Below are 16,902 nucleotides of genomic sequence, written 5' to 3'. Positions count from 1 at the left end.
ATAAACAAGAATACAAATGCTATTTAGCTCTAAGCAAGTGAGAATATTATAGAGCATAAAAAAATCAAACATCTAAAAGTAAAGTTGAAGCAGAAGGAGTGCCTGTGATTACCTGTCATTTAGGGATGTTTTCTTTCACACTGTGAAGAGATCATAAGTCTGATGCAATATCACCCTCTACTGGCATGATGGTCTTATTTAATGCACAACAACAACCAGCGATTTTTTATTGTCATGTTATCGTAAAAATAATCTGTCCTGCAGATTCCTCATGTTTGCCGAAGTGAGTTTTTTCCCAAAGTGTAAAGTGTTTGCATTTGCTGTACATTTACACAGGCAACCCCACATGGCCCTAAAAAGTAGCACAGGTTGCATGTATGTGGTACTTCCTCCTCACAGAGTTTCACTCAGGAAACAAGCCTCAAATTGAACATGATCCAGTTTGTTTCGGTAAAATATAACTTGTTACGACACATGAGTCCATGAATGCATCATAAAAAAATATCAATAATCAGCACATTTTAGCAGAATGGTTGCCACATTCAAGATGGTTGCCCTTTATAAATTATTTCAATAATCTCAAATCCCAGGGCACGTTTTTTTTTTACGGATCTATTAGAAGCAACATATTGAACACTCTGGTGTGACTGCTGCATCCATTTAAATAAGGTGGTTTGTGTTCCAAACAGCAGATTTATGGGTTTGGCATAATCTAGCAGAGTTGCACTGAAATTGCTTTGTCTTCTTCTTGCCTACATTGTTGACTTTGAGTAAATGTTTAACTTCCCATAATTATCAGACATCACTGCAGTCTACAGTTGAGCATTAATGCCTGCTATATTACAATGAACAGTATGTGAACGCAAGCACTGTCATAGTGTTTTTCATGACGTGTGTTTAACATGCAAACCTCTGTATATTTGGCTACATGATACACATTTAGGCTGCTTTTAATGCTTTTGGGGTTGGTAGTGTCTCATGTCTCATTAATGCAGTACTATATTAACTTGAAAACAAATTGTGACAGAAACATATATATAAACCTGATCAAAGCCAGCTCACGTCTAATGTCCTGCACTGGTGGAGCCTGCTTTTGTGTCATTATATATATCAACTAAAAAGGGAAGGGCATGTATTTGTTGACAAGACAATAGAAAAATTAGCTATCAGTAAAGCTCAGGTCATACCATTTCCCATTTGTTAGTTTGATTAAAAAATCTAAGTGAATTATGTTTACTTTATTGTTTCAAATACAGATTTAAACCAGATATGACAGTAAAAAAAGAGCAAGAAAATTTGCTTTAGTTGTTAGCCTCTATAATATATATTTTTTGTTGGGCTTTTCACTAAAGCTGCCTTGTCATGCGTTGCCTTAGTATTTAAGTCTTAATCATTGATTCTTTTGATTGTTATTGATTATTTTTATAATTGTTTTGTGTGTGAAGCAATTGTATGACAGGTGCTGTTCAAATAAAGTTGAGTTGACTTCCTGTTGCAGCAGTGATTGACACCCGCCCCCTTGCCAGCAGGCAGCGTCCCCTTGGACTGAACCTCCCACCACTAAACCAGGAATTACTCCGCCTTAGAAAAACGTAAAAAACCTGTAACAGGTGTCTTTATAGTTTCTTAAGATGTCTGCCATTCGCGGTCTACAAACTGTTGAACACTCCGGAATGCTCAAGCTTTATTCTGCCTTGTTTTACGCCGGCTGCTCGTTCCTCATCACGGTGGTGAATAAAACCGTGTTGACGAGCTTCAGGTAGGCTATCTGGCGCTGTGTCATGCTGTCAACACATTTAGGTGGAACAAGTGTTAAAAGCGTTATGCTAAGACTATGATTAAAAGTGGTAATACAAACAGTGTAGTAAGGGCGTTCTCTATACAAGTCAAAGTCCTGCATTCAAACGTTTCTAAACTAAAACAAACTTTAGGGGCCAAAAGCATAGCTTCCCTTTATGAAATACAATGTATATTCAATTACTGTATCAATATGTACGCATTAACTTTAATAATGGAGCTGGTTAAGGTGGAGCTTATTTAACCATCACATAAACTGCTGGGTAGCTTGTGAAAATGTATGTTTAATGTTATTTTTAATCTATAATTTGATTATGAATAGCCTTTTCAAAGTAGCCGACGAATAAGTAATAATAAAATGGAAATACTGAAGTGAAGTGTAGTTCTTGACTGCATGTACGTACTTTTCATCTTCATTCATAGCAATAACAATGTAGAAAGCTCACGCACAGTGAACACATAAATAAATGATTCACAATGCAATACCACACAGTCAGCTATTGTTTTTGTGTTGGATTTTCAGGTTTCCGTCCTACTTGTTTCTGGGAATTGGCCAGGTAAGTTGTCCAGGTGTGGCTGTTTCTGAGTGGTTATGCAAATGTGAATCATGTACACACACGCACACACACGCACACACACACACACACACACACACACACACACACACACACACACACACATAAAAACAAAGAAGATTATTTAATCAATAAACAGCTGCATCAACAACAGTTATTTAGATACTCTGCCTTTACAACATCAAATTATCATTTTTTTATTCTTCTACAATATGAAGTGAAAGTGAAAAACCAATCGATTCCTGTATATTCTGCCCAAAAATATAAACATCTCTGAGCATGTATATAACTTATCTTAAAAAAAACTGATTCTATTAAAGCGTTGTCTTGCTTTTAACATAAATTGTCATAATAATGGGGTCCTTACCTTCAGTGGAGCTGATGGCTAGAGCGCACAGACAGACAATCGCAAACACAACTTTCAGATCCATGATGACCGAGCAACTGAGGGGGGAAATCTGTCACTCACTTTAAATACTTGTGCTGAACACACACACACACACACACAGACACACACACACACACACACACACACACACACACACACACACACACACATACACACACACACACCCTTCTTCATTGTCCCTTTTGTCCTTTCAGATGATCGTCACTCTTGTTGTCCTTTATGCTGCCAAAATGAGAAAGAAAGTCCAGTTTCAAGATTTTGACAGAAGTATTATCTTTAAAGTAAGCATTTCTCTCATTAAAAAAATACTATTATAATTGATTTGATAACATTTGTTTTCAAAATATATTACTCCTTACATTTCTTGTCAGATTTTCCCTCTTCCTTTGCTGTATGTTGGGAACCATATAACAGGGCTGGCAAGCACCAAAAAACTCAGGTTAAACCATTTTGGATGTTATCTAGTAGTCCTTAATTTCACGCTGCTCATTCATGTGTTTCCTGAACGTGTTTTGTGCTTTTACAGTTTACCCATGTTTACAGTATTACGGAAGTTCGCCATATTGATGACGATGATCTTGGAAGTATATTTACTAAAGTAAGACATATCTCTGAACTGTGTAGAACATTATGTATTATGAGCCCACTTACATGAAGAGGTTCATATATCAGAAGTATTATATAAGACAGGAGCTTCTGGCTTTGATCTGAATGTTTGAATGTTCCCTTTTTTCCAGAAAATCATTCCCAAGACGCCTTGTATACAGCGTTGTAGCCATAGTCTTCGGTGCCATGGTTGCTGCAAGGTATAGATTTCTTAAATCTGAATTCATTGATTTAGAATTGTTAATAGATCCTTTAACCCCTAATACCTGTACTTTCCATACCTCTTTCCCTCTCCTCTAGTTCTGACCTAGCCTTCGAATTGGAGGGCTATACTTTCATCCTGCTCAACGATGCCTTCACTGCAGCCAGTGGTGTGTACACCAAGAAGAAACTTGGCACAGAGGTAACACTAGCTGCACGTTCTGTGTGTTGGTCTTTACACAGACGGAAAGACACACTTGGGTTCTTTTAAACCCTGAGGATATTGTCCTTGTCCTATACAACTTCAACTGGTTTTACTTGTTTTTGGAGCTTTATTTTGTCTGGATGTCTTTAGAAGAAAATTTCTTCTTGTACCAGCTAGATAAGGAAGATGTCCACTTCTCTTCTTTCTTTTAGGCTTGTTGCTTCGTTCCTTCTTGTCAGAAGTAACACATCTTCAGTGAACAATGCTGACTCTGGTGCTAGAAGATTATTGGCTCTTATGGCTTCTGCTAGCATATTGTCCAGATCAACTTTAACCTTAACTCAAACTCTTGCGGTGTTCAACTCCTTCACCTCTTGTCTCTAGATTTTTAAATTCTGCCTCTTACTGTTCTTTTTTGGATGTGGCCTCATTTATTTGGAGTGGAAACTAGAGCAGGTAGAACCATGTTTTGATCGCTGAGAGAACAATTCAGAAACCTGTTGACTCAACTCATAAATCGAAGCTATTAGCTGCTTTTTTGCCTTTCAAATAATAAATACCAAAAACAACTTGCATCTTTCATTCATGCTGTATTTAACTGGTAGTTTCACAAAAGCTTAATGTCTGTATAGGTGTAGTAAACCGTTTTTGTATGTTAAATTATACAGTATTAGGAAATGTTGCTCACAGCTGTCCTGCCAAAGAATGAAGACGAATCTGACTTATTTATTTTACAGTTTTCTCAGTCGTTAATTCTTTATAAATAATTGTTTGCTTTCATTTGTACTATATGTCTAAGACTTTTGTAGGAATATAAATGGTATTGAATCAGATCATTAAAGAAGAATATGCACATTAGATTTAGAAAAAAGGTGAAAGCTTTGACTTTGATCATCTGCCCTCCTAACCACATATTTAAAAACGTATCTTTTTTTGCACAATTAAAGATATTGACAGCCTATAGATGTATAATATGAAGAGTTTTTAACATTTTACAATTGTAAAAGTAAATACATTTACGTTACAATGACTTTTTGTGTCACAAGTATCTCCACAAATGATCGTTGTGTATTTGATTTTGGTCACATTATATCTAAGGTTTTTGTCTTTCTTTTGAAGGGCCTCGGGAAGCATGGTGTCTTATTCTACAATGCACTTTTCATCATCATCCCCACTCTTTTGGCAAGTGCGTTTACTGGAGATTTACACAAGGTACATACAGTAACTGTGAATTTGTGTATTCTTACTAAATGTTAGCGCTCAAAATGATATGATTGTTTCCCTGCCTGACCACCCTGTATGCTTTTCTCCACAGGCAGTCACATTTCAGGACTGGGGCGACGCCACTTTTGTTTTTTGTTTCCTCTTGTCTTGCTCCTTGGGGTATGTCACTGAAATGTACTTCAAACTGCTATATTACTGTGATATTCTACTGTCAACTGTACAAAATAGTGATATTTTTAAAATCTAAAGATCTTCCATTACTCCTTCATGCCACCTGGTTTTATTAAACTGTTTTGTTTCCTCAGGTTTGTGCTGATGTATTCCATAGTCCTGTGCAGCTATTATAACTCTGCACTTACTACAACAGTAGTGGGGGCAATAAAGGTAAGACCACACTGATTTTTAGACTAGAAATCAGACAAATCTCCAACAAGGTTTCCTAATCCTCGAAACTCATTATTTTAATCATAGAAAATGCTTAAAGTTCCGAACTACGTGGTTCTGGAATCTACATCATACTACACATAGTGTTAATCAATCATAAAACAGTGACCATGTTCAAAATGGCTTATCTTGCCATTTTAAGAAAACACCCTCCTTGGTGGAGTCAACTATGTTTGTGTTTCACATTTCCATCTGTCTATATTCAAACGAGGTCCTCACTAACTGGAATTACTGTTGCAACTTTCTTAAGAACGTTGCAGTTGCCTATATTGGCATATTTGTGGGTGGAGACTACCTGTTCTCTTGGACCAACTTCCTTGGCCTCAGCATTTGGTAAGAGTTTAAGATTTGATTCTGGCAATCAAATTTGACAATATTGACCGTAATGTATTTTCAGGATTGTTATAGGTTTTTAATCACAATGGATCTTAATCTGGGGTTCAGGACTCCTTTTAAATAATAATTATCAGGGTTCAATAGATGATGCTCTACAAAGTTAGGGTTATATTTTCATACTTTTGTCTCCTCAAATGTTCTTGCTAAGTCTTGCAATTCTCTCCACCAGACCTCTATAATGTAATAAAACGCATCACTACTGTAGTTAGTGTTACTCTGGCGTTTTTATAATTACCCTTTGTGATCAACATATTGTGTTGAATGTCATTATAAACTTACCTGACCTGAAGTTCTCAGAAGACTTTGATGGGACCAGATGACCAAACATAAGTTTTTTCCCTGGTTTAACAATTAATTCGCTTTAATTTTTTGTTTTGCAGTATGTCAGGTGGACTAGTGTACTCGTATTCCACCTTTAATCAGAAAACATCTGTAAGTTATGAAGGAGCACAAGAGCTGAAGATTCGCATCACAGAAGATTCAACCCAGAAGGAAGCTATAATCTAAAGGGACAGTATTTTACCATTCGCCACCTGGTGGCATTGCTGTACTCCATATTGGAGCATCATATTTCATTTGTCATTTTTAATTAAAATCAATGAATTTAATTCTGTGGATACATTGAGAAGGCTCTCATTTTAATTTTCATACCAAATCATGACAGAATAAATTGAGGTCCACATCCAATCTGGGTCAGGTTTGGTGAACGTTTATTTAAAACCAACAATTATATAACAGTGTGGACAGCCTGTCAGAGAAATATTACCTTAAAATGTGTAATAAAATGTCTACCAAGCAAGCAGGATCACTCTATACATGCTAACAACATGGAAACTGTTGGAGGATGTTAGGGGAGAAAAAAAACGTTAACTAAAAATCGACTTCAAAGCTCTTCGTAAATTGTTCACACTCAACATTCTAACAAAAAAAGGTGTATATATTAAATGCCATTATCTTCTCAAACCACAAAATAGACTAAGGGTTAGAAATGCTTCAAAATAAACTATAAAGGGGTACAAATAAATCATTTGGTGTTTTGATTATCAACAATTCACTTGCCTTCCAGTTTTACCGAAACTCCACAAAGGTCATTTGTAAACCAAACAGAATCAAACATCACAGCTAGAGTGACAGCTTGCTGACAGGGCAGTTATGAGAGGTTCATACAGTGTCGAAGGATGTAGTGTTGCTCAAAAAAGAAAGAAAATTATAACACCAAGCACTATAAAAATCAGTTTATCAAAAACAAGTGCCATCTTTTTGGACTCGTACGACAAGTCTAATTTTCTGTGCATTGCAAGCTTAATCCAACACTTAAGTAGGGGTGTAAGTGCTAAGTAAAAAATTAATGAGGTGTCAAAATTGACAAACCTAAATGGATTTGAAAGGTTTTAGATTTTTGCTGGTGCCAGAATATTTCCCTTTACATGTCAAAAGATTTCAGGGCTATCAAAGTTCAAGAAATTGTTAGCCAGTAAAAAAAGAATATGGTGAAATAAATATATCATAACTTAATCTTTTGAAATTAGATGACATAGATGCAACACTATGTTTCTATGCCCGTATAATATCTGGTCTGTCCCCCTTTAATATAAAAGGTGACATTGTGAAATATCTCCCATCTTTCGGTCTGCTGATTTTACTTTTGAAGGTAAACATCTGTTTCAATGGAAATATGGCATTAGAGGTATTCTCGACCTCCAATGATTGACGATTGCTTGACTGAATATGAAAGACCAGTAAAAAAAAAACTTGGACTTCCTGTGTGCCTCCGGTATTGTAAATTGAAAACAAATGTGTGTGAGTCATGATAAAGTGGTAAAGCTGTCAAAGTATGGATTCTTTTGAAGACCTCTGGATTAGGCTTGCAATGATCCCATCTTATTCGAATATAAAAATGAGCCAATGCCAGACAGACTGACTGAACCCCCCCCCCCCCCTTTAGTCCACATTCGCTCACTTCTAAGAGCATGCTGTCAAGGTGATGCTTAAACTGAACCTCTCTCAGTCCATTTCTACCACCACTGCTGTAATCAGTGGAAGTGAAAGTGTGCTTACAATGCTAGAGATGAAACCTGGGAGCATGATGAGAGGCCATCCATATGTCCTATGTATGACCACACCCTGTATCATTCTGTCCATCTGAGCTTAATCCATATATACATCAATCATACACACTCGGTTACACTCACAAACACTCAAAGAACTCGTTACCATCAAAGTGCAAACAAAACAAAACATAATAGGTACTCTTCCTTTGCCTTTAGAAGACAGGAGAAAGAAAACATTCTTCATATAGTCAAATCTACAATTATAGCAGCCTAAAAGGATAAAATGGAAGCTGAATAAGGTGCTTTAGCTTGTGCCTTCCTGGTGCTGTGACAATAGATGATGATGTGCATAACACTGATCTCAGGCCAGTTCAGCTCGTTCTCAAAGTCAGATTTGACAACTTGCAAGAATAAACTAAACTAGTCATTGATCTGCATTCATGAACACTTCTAGCTAGAGCACATGCAGCAGGAAGGCGGGTTGGGGATGGAGACATGAGGGAATGGGAATGTCAGGAAGTGGGAAGGGGTTCAGGCAGACAGGTTGTTGGCCAGATCGATAAGTGCCAGAGCACCATGAAGACGCTCTCGCTGCTCCTGGAGGCGGCGCTTGGAGGCTCCTCCCTGGCTCCCCTTCTCCTCCTCTGCTGGTTCTTCATCTTCCTCGTTCTCTTCATCGGACTGGAGGTACTCCATGGGGTCCTGCTGCTCCTGGTCCTCTGCTCTGGACTTGCCCTGTGTCTTCCCCTTGGTGGTTGTGGGGACACGCTGCTCACGAGTTTGCCAGTACCTACAGCAACAGAAAAGACAATATTAACATACAAAGTACACAGGACATCCGATTAAAAGCACAACAGAAGTTCTTATATACTTTTGTTTAAACAGTGGCTCCACTTACTTTGCCAGCCACTCAGCCACAGCCTTGTTATCCACAGACTGAGCCTTCTCCTGGTCCTCCTTTGGTTCCTCTCGCTTCAGACGGGAGTAAGGGTGCTTGGGACAGTGACGGTTGGCATGTGTGAACCGATTGCCACATCCTGAAAAAAGAGAAGCAGGTAGTGCAGTAGCCGTTAGAGGCCATGTTTCTCTGTGATTTTAGAATAGTTAAGATGCACAATGTATGACCTATGTGGTTTCTAAAGACTGTCACAGTTTTGCTATGAATTTTTTTCTAGACAAAAGAATAAGCAATAACAATAATAAGGTACTTTCCACTGCTTTAAATATAAGAGAACCAGTTAAAAGCTCCAGTCAGACAAACGTACTGAGCATGCTACTGGAATGAATCCAAAAGTGAAAGGTCCTAAAAGTTCGACTTGTTTTTCTAAAAGCAGAACAACTGCACTTTAATAATGACAGGTCTTTTATAAAAATCCACAAACCCACCTTTCTCCGAGCAGACAAAGGGTTTTTCCCCAGTGTGCAGCCGCTGGTGGGTCTTCAGCTGACCACTCTGCACAAACGCCTTCGTACAGTTTGGGTAGTCACACAGGTAGGGCCTCTCTCCTGAGGGGGGAAATAGATGTATTGTTAAGACAACAGCATATAAAGTTTACAGTCAAATTATTACACAGTGCTACTTATATGATACACACATACAGCCCCTACTTTAAAATGAGAACACTAAAGCCAGAAAGTTGAGATTAGGTGCTAGGAGGTCAATTGTTTTCGGCTTTAACAAGATGTCTTTTTGACCATTAGCCATGTAATTATATACAACGCTAATGTCCAGTGCACCCATCATTCTGTCTCTCTCACCTGTGTGTGTCCTCTTGTGAGCCTGCAGAGACTTTTCTCTGGGAAACACGCGGTTGCAGATGTTACAGCGAATGCGACTGGCAGAAGTCTCCCCTTCGTTGATGAGCTCTCGGACAGTGTCAGCCCGGGGACGCCCTCTGCGGATGCCATCCTGACAGAAATAATACAAATAATTGTTATGTTAGCTCTACCACCACCTTAGGTTCTTATTTGTATAATATCCACCAGCCTTAGGAAAATGCAAGACATCATTTGTACATACATTAATTTATGATTTTAAACATTGAAAACAAATATAATTACAATTCTGAAATATATTAAAACTGGCATATCATCTCAGTCATTTTATTTTTTTATTTTATTATATATGTAAATAGATATTAAGAACACTGCAGATTTACACTATATCATACAATGCAACATCATGTGATTTTTTTTAGCTGTGCTCACGTGTTACATTGTAACAGGATGCACGTTTGTCCATTATAATCCATTCACATCCGGTTACATTTTGGCGCGCGACTAGACGTCATGTATGAGCAGCTGCTCCATAATCAGGAAGTAACTGGGGTTTAAAATCCACCATGTCACACCCTATTGCGCGGGCGATTTTTTAAATGACTCTCAACGCCGGCCATGTTAAGACTAACTCTAAACACAGTTTCCCCTACTTTAAATTATACATTAACAGTTATTTACCTCTAAAGAGTATACACCTCGCCTAGTAGCTCAGTTTCGAATAGTTCATGTCTTAAAAAGATGTCAACATCATGTTGCATGTAGGCTGCTCTCTTTTTCATAAAGTTGCTGTTGTTACAAACAGTGAAACAGTGCTGTTGTAACCATGCATTGCATTACAGTGTCGTCATCATATATTCCAAAAGAGCAATAACTAAGTTAAAGGCATTTATATAGGTTTCGATTTTGTAACTTCATGTGCCATACTACACGTTGTGCTGAGTAACTCTACGGTTAAATAAGTTAAACTTACCCTGATCTGCTCAGGTGTTGGCTCCGTGTCCGCTTCTCTGGCAGTCTGGGCTCCGGTGGGTGAGGAAGCACCGCTCACTGAGCCCGGGCTCAGAGACACATTGTGGGCGTTCTCCCCCCATTTCCACGGGTAGACCATGAAGTCGCTGAATCCGGGACTTGTCGGAGTCAGGGCCTCAGCTCTCCTGGGTTTGATCGGCGTGGTCTTAATAACAGACACCAAAACTCTTTTAGGCGAGTCGTTGCAGAAAATAACGTGCGGGTGCTTGTTATCGGCCATCATGTGGGTGTCGAAACTCCGGTAAAAGCAAGAAAAACTGCAGAAGCTGTACCTCTTCCTTAGTGATTAGCTTAAAGAATGAATGAATGAAAGTCATAAATATGTCGCTTATTCAATCCGGAGTGAATATGTCCTTCATTTCCAAAGTCGTAAATAAAGATCTTGGATCCGTTGTTCGCTGCAAAGTATCCGCAGAATATACAGTTGCATGTAAAGATGGTTAGTTTCCTTCTCGCCGCAGCGGGTCGTCCGAACTGACCTGTGCGCCCACAGGAGCGTTGTCCCGCGTTGCAAAATCGCGCCTGAGCAGTGGACTGACCAATCAGCTGCATGGATCAGACCCCACATGTCAGAAGTAACCAATGGCAGCACCCTTTTGGATCCACCTTAGAAGCCCGTGGGCCAATAAGAGCAAAAGGGATCGCACTTCCTGCAAAGATTGGTCGCAACGTTTTTATCCAATGATATTTAAACACTTGACGCGCGCTTTTTCACGCTGAAACGAGCATTGGCCAATCAAGTCGAGCAGAACCCACGTTTGGCCGCGACGGAGCCAATGAGAGTGAAGGGCGGCTAATTCTACATCGCAGAGGAGCAGATGGCTCTTTCCCGCGCTGAGGAGTCTGTTTATGTTATTACATTTTTGGTCAATTTAAAGGGAAAGGATCTGTGGCTCAGAGGCGCCAAAGTTACGTAATCAGGGCGGAAATACTTGAACAAAGGGTGTACTGTGTAAGAGAAAAATAAATAGAAACTTAGTGTGATTGAAACAAAAAAGGTGTTCGTGTTACATTTAGGAAAAATACAATTTAGCCACAACTTGTCTCTGTTTACCCACACTAAACATAGATTTCACAAGATGAAAATATAGTCTTTCTTCACACAACACGTGCTGGACATAAGAACACCAATACTTTAATTTATGATGCAATCACTTTTTGATTAACTGCATACTTTTTTTATTGTAGAAGTAACACCAATGACTAAGTACCAATATAAAAGGCTATTTAACAAATATAAAGTGTAAAGTAATAGTGTCTTGAGATGTTACCACTAATAAAGCCAGTTTGTTTGGATTTATTTGCCTCTTTACTGTTGGGCAGTCTGTCTGTCTTTGACTCATTCAAAGTCATCCTAAAAATACAAATATAACCCTACTGCAATGTACAATGTGTAGTTAAAAAGCATGCATAAGTGTAATTGAAACTGCCCATATAACTGCATTTAGAAGCCTGTATGCTAAACTATTAGTGATTCTATTCATGACATGTACAATATAAATACTGTAACAGGGAAGTAAATATGATTTGGTTCCCAAACCCCATGTACCTCGAGACTGTAGGTTGAACACCATTGACTTGCACTTTCTCATTTGACCACTAGATGGGGTTAAACAGAGCTATTGCAGGTGACAAAGCTAATTCAGGGTTAAGGTTTGTTTATCTTATTTCATCATACATCTTATCCAACTATAGTTACAAATATAATACTATAATGTTATACTATAATGTATAATTGATTACATTTACAAATGAAAACGACCAAATCGTTTTCAGATTATTATTGTGATGCTTTGATGGGCCTGTGAAAAGCCTGTTTGACCTGAGCAGGTTACTCTGGTACACTAGTCAGATTTTGGAGAGAAGTTGTTTGCTAGTAACAGCTGCTGTCACATAACTTTACAGGTAGTCTAACCAGAAAAGTCCTAGTCAATGAAAATACAGAACTCGGGGAAAATAGCATGCAACTAAACGTGAAAGGTTTAAAACTTAGTATTTTACATTAAATGTTATACATTTATTTTTCCATCGAAAACAAATATGGCAGCCATTCCAGTGTCTGTTGAATTCCAAAACAGAGAAATGTTGTCAGTAGTTTTTGCCAACACAGAGACATTTTGTCAGTAGTTTATAGAATAAAGTAAAACAACATTAATTGTACTCAAACACATGTGTATGTATACCTATGCATAGTACAACCAGAGAAACTGATAATGCTGTAGTGGTCTCGTGTTTTTTTACAGAGCTTTATGTACAATTCCTTTGGACACTTCCTGTGCCATTTTGAACAGCAACACACACAGTCCAATCAGCATTAATGAGCACGGGGCGTGGTCGCTGATCTGCACACGTGCAAACATTTAAATGTGTAGACACTGCTGCAGTGCTGGCATTAGCTGGATGTTCACTGACACAGCAAAGCACTGTCTGCAGCTCTGCTCTGTACGAAAACGGTTGTTTTGCTGAGTGGTAATTGCAAGATATGTGTACATCTTGAGGAGGAGGGAATCAGCTTTTCTCGTCATACACAGGCTAAAATGCTCCCGGACGCATTTGGGTGCGCTGTGGCGAACAGGTATGGGGATCTTCTGGATGACGATGCTGACCCCTTCGACTCAATAACTAAAGCAGAAATCGAGAAGGCCAACAAGAAAAAGAAGGACAACGAGGAGAAGAAAGCCAAGCCGAAAAAACCTGGGCAGAAGGAGTCCCAGAAGGACAGACGCGTCTCTGTTGCTCCGGAGGGCCCCGACCCGGCTCCAGGTTAGCTAAACTCCTGTCTGCATTATCACCAAACAGGCCCAAATCCTTAGAGAGCTGCTGGTATTTCTACCTCGGATAGTCCAGCCTAGACTGGGCGGTTTGCTTGGCTTTGTCAGCTACTGATGTTGCAATGACAGTGGGGGTTGAGCACATGTTCATGCTGTCAGGCTGGGTTTCAACTTGGTATCTAAAGTTGGTATCTTTTTTTTGTTAGTTGTGTAGCACATTTTAAACCGTATACATATGCATACTTTATATGTGGTATGTTAGTCAGTCAACAACTGATTTCGTTGCAAAAAACTTGTTTGGTTAAGTGCAATTATTCCCTTCAACTGAACTCTCTTGGTATTGTTTGTTTCCCTTTTTTGCATGACATCAGACCCTCCTTTCCTTTTTGTAGAATGGCAGTTTGAGTGAGTTTTAAGCAGTATAAATGTCTTTAAATCAGGACTAAGAACTTACTGGAAGATTAAAACACACACACTGTAATATGTTTTTGTTTTGATTAGTGGTTCAAAAAAGGCAATTTACTCCATTTGCCTGATCAACTCTTTGGTTATTGAGGTTCTTCATAGACTTTTCAACAAAAGAAAGTGATAACGGTAACACAATTGAACAGCACACTATCTCACTTTCTCTTCCTCAGTCCGTAAGCAGCCGCTGCAGCAGCAGCAGCAGCCCCCACAGCAAGGACGTCCTGGACCAGTAACTGAGAGTGGGTATGGTCGAGGGGAGTCCCAGAGGAACACAAAGAGGCCTGCTTTTGGGGAGCGCAGGGCCAACCAAGACGAGTACCCACAGGATTTTTCCATCCCCAAGTATGTATTCTCCAACTGAGGCTTTAACTCAACTCTCCATAGTGGTTTCTTCTCGCATCTTCTGTTTTACAGGACCACTGCTGTTAAAAAAATGTACAAATGATGTCCCTCAAGTGCATGCATTAATCAGATGAAGGGACATTTTTTTTATCTGATTTTTCTCCTTGCTAAGTAAAGATTGAAAGAGGAAATTATGTGATTCTTCAAAAAACTAAATGAGTAATGAAAAGCACCCTTGTTTTATTCAAAACACTAATGTCACTAAAGTCAAAGGAGTGACTTGTGTTTTGTTTCGAATGATCCCCAGGCCTTACTATAATACAGAGTCCGATCAAGGGGGCTTCAGAGGTAGAAGAGAAGGGAGAGGTGGTGGTGGTGGAGGAGGAGGGTATGCGAGGATCTCCGAGAACTTCAACCCGAGGGGCAAGAGAGGTTATGATCGACACAGCGGAACGTAAGCCTCTTTGTTCATGCAGCAGTTTACTCCAGTACAGCTTATTGGTGGTATTTAGTTTTTAACCTGCTTTGCAGAGGTATCTCTCCTGAGGAAAAGCGAGGAGGCAGAGGACCCTGGAACTGGGGCAGTGCTGAAGAAAATACAGGGTACGTGACATGTCATTAACATGAAAAATATCAACAGTCTTGTGCACAATTTGGATATCTTTATGTTTGTCGTATCTCATTTCTGAAGTGAATTAATGGAGGTTACCCCTGATGCTTTGAACAAATCTGAGGATAAGATTCCTGCTGAGGATGATGATCAGTATCGGTGAGTAAAGCACACAGAAACACCTTACCTATGAATTAAATCTGTGCCACATTACCTGGTTTAGTGGCTTATTTAACAGTCAATTGATACGGTTTACTCGGTTTATCATGCCTGTTGTGTTTTTGCATCGATAAATTAAAGGCAGTAATTGATGGTTAGACAAAATTAAAACGTGTTTAACTTGGCAGTTGGATTTTTTGCAATTAGAATCACACACATAATTCATCACATGTTTGACTTTTTCGCTTGAAAGTTGCTTTTCTGCTTCACCAGTGCTATACATGTTAAATTTGACTCGCATTCAAATGTGTTAAAGTAAAGCCAGGTTAATGAAAAGTGTGTTTATGGAGAAAACTAAGTAATCTGCCATCTTCTTATTTTGTAGATACATTCTTAGTTCTCAGGTTCAGCAACAAGGTGATCAAATAATAACAAATGCCAGTAAAATAAAATTCCCTGTTAATTTCTTTCAAGAGAAAGCCTGTATTTGGCAATGTTTATTTAAATGTAAAGGTGTCAAAATAAAGTAGATTGACAGATGTAGTTTGTTCCAAATTGTAGCGCAGAAGAGGATGGAGAGATGGTGGTCCATGTTGCCGTGGAGATGACCCTGGACGAGTGGAAGGCGCTGCAGGCGACAAGTCGTCCCAAGGCAGACTTTAATATCCGCAAAGCAGAGGATCAGATTCCCACCAAAGCCAAGGTCATCCACAAGTCAAAGAAGGTGGAGGTGAGAGTGTAACGCACTTAATAGGATCTGTTGGAAGAAAACCCAAAGCCTGATCAGGACTGACTAGACTGATCAAACAACATTGTATGCTTCATCATCTAGCAGTAACCTTCCGTTGTAAAAATGAACACTCAAAGAAAACCTAGACCGAGCATTCACACCATTTAGCTGTTGTGTTGTTCATGTCAATTTTAAAGGTTTTGGACATATACCGTTTGTCTCCAACCTTTAGATCATAAAGGAGGGGATCCTTGAAGAAGTGGAGGATGACAGCCACTTCCTGCGTAGGTCCATGAATGACATCACCTCCCTTCTGGACATCAATTTCGGGAGTCTTGGACGTCCCAGTCGTGGGGGTCGAGGAAGGGGAGCACGAGGTGGTCCGGCTACTCGCCCAGAGAGAGCTAAACCCGTGTTTGAGAGGGTATGTCCTCGACTCTTTATTTTGCTTAATTTAGAATCTTAAGACACAAAATGCAGGATACCTCAGTGGAAGAGCACAGGCACACCATTTTATAAAATATGCTTTAAGCAACTAAACGTTCTTTAAATAACTAAACATTTCGATGTCTTAGATTATTCAGTACATTTTATGGGGGCTAATGGTAAGACCGTTTTTTTATATGTAGATGCTCTATTTATTTAGTTGGTTTATTTTTTTGACTTTAACAACTGGCAATTATAAGTCAATATGCTGACATGTGGAGATCAAATATGTAAACATTAGCAATCTTTTGACATTATTTTTTGTATTTACTAAATGTCATTCATGTGTGCGATTTTTGTTCTCCCACTAGGAGGAGGACTCGGCTCCTAACCCCGATGACCCAGAAGACTTCCCAGCACTGTGTGCAGGAAAATAACTGAGTTCACTTCTCCTGTGGGGAATAGTGGTTGCACTTAACAATGTTAAAAAAAGAACATTTAATGTCTCTACTGTTCTTAAGGTTGGGGTTTTATTGTACTGGATTTATTTTGTTCTGTTGCACTGTTCGGCATTTGGAGAATAAATGCTTTTGCAAGTTTATCTTGGAGCTGCTTTTTATTTTAGAATGCCACGCTGGGATTACTTGAAATGTGAGAGGTTTGGGTAAATGGACCTGTGA

The 16,902-nt window shown here is 39.0% G+C and overlaps 3 protein-coding genes across 4 annotated transcripts; 2 read left to right on the top strand and 1 right to left on the bottom strand.

Moving 5' to 3' along the window:
- The first annotated feature begins 1,535 nt into the window (after positions 1–1,535).
- slc35d2 (solute carrier family 35 member D2) lies at positions 1,536–6,465 on the top strand. Of its 2 annotated transcripts, XM_034117765.1 has the most exons (12): positions 1,536–1,759; positions 2,321–2,354; positions 2,976–3,062; positions 3,153–3,220; positions 3,308–3,379; positions 3,519–3,587; positions 3,688–3,790; positions 4,913–5,005; positions 5,109–5,176; positions 5,323–5,401; positions 5,712–5,794; positions 6,238–6,465. In XM_034117765.1, the coding sequence occupies exons 1-12, from the start codon at positions 1,632–1,634 to the stop codon at positions 6,362–6,364; spliced, it is 1,011 nt and encodes a 336-aa protein (XP_033973656.1). In that variant the 5' UTR covers positions 1,536–1,631; the 3' UTR covers positions 6,365–6,465. The 2 variants fall into 2 exon arrangements, with proteins under 2 accessions (XP_033973656.1, XP_033973655.1); XM_034117764.1 differs by having other exon boundaries at positions 3,153–3,379.
- A 79-nt stretch (positions 6,466–6,544) lies between these two features.
- Positions 6,545–11,261, bottom strand: znf367 (zinc finger protein 367). Its single transcript, XM_034117766.1, has 5 exons — positions 10,658–11,261; positions 9,667–9,817; positions 9,295–9,414; positions 8,807–8,945; positions 6,545–8,698 (listed from the first exon to the last, which is right to left on the bottom strand). The coding sequence occupies exons 1-5, from the start codon at positions 10,937–10,939 to the stop codon at positions 8,440–8,442; spliced, it is 951 nt and encodes a 316-aa protein (XP_033973657.1). The 5' UTR covers positions 10,940–11,261; the 3' UTR covers positions 6,545–8,439.
- A 1,839-nt stretch (positions 11,262–13,100) lies between these two features.
- LOC117472517 (intracellular hyaluronan-binding protein 4-like) lies at positions 13,101–16,823 on the top strand. The gene is made up of 8 exons (XM_034117763.1): positions 13,101–13,479; positions 14,126–14,297; positions 14,605–14,751; positions 14,829–14,900; positions 14,989–15,066; positions 15,628–15,796; positions 16,029–16,220; positions 16,594–16,823. Exons 1-8 carry the CDS (start codon positions 13,254–13,256, stop codon positions 16,657–16,659), a joined length of 1,122 nt encoding a protein of 373 aa, XP_033973654.1. The 5' UTR covers positions 13,101–13,253; the 3' UTR covers positions 16,660–16,823.
- Positions 16,824–16,902: the final 79 nt, after the last annotated feature.

This window comes from Trematomus bernacchii, unplaced genomic scaffold, assembly GCF_902827165.1.
Source record: "Trematomus bernacchii unplaced genomic scaffold, fTreBer1.1, whole genome shotgun sequence".
Taxonomy (NCBI): Eukaryota; Metazoa; Chordata; class Actinopteri; order Perciformes; family Nototheniidae; genus Trematomus; species Trematomus bernacchii.
This window is presented reverse-complemented; position numbering and strand designations above follow the sequence as displayed.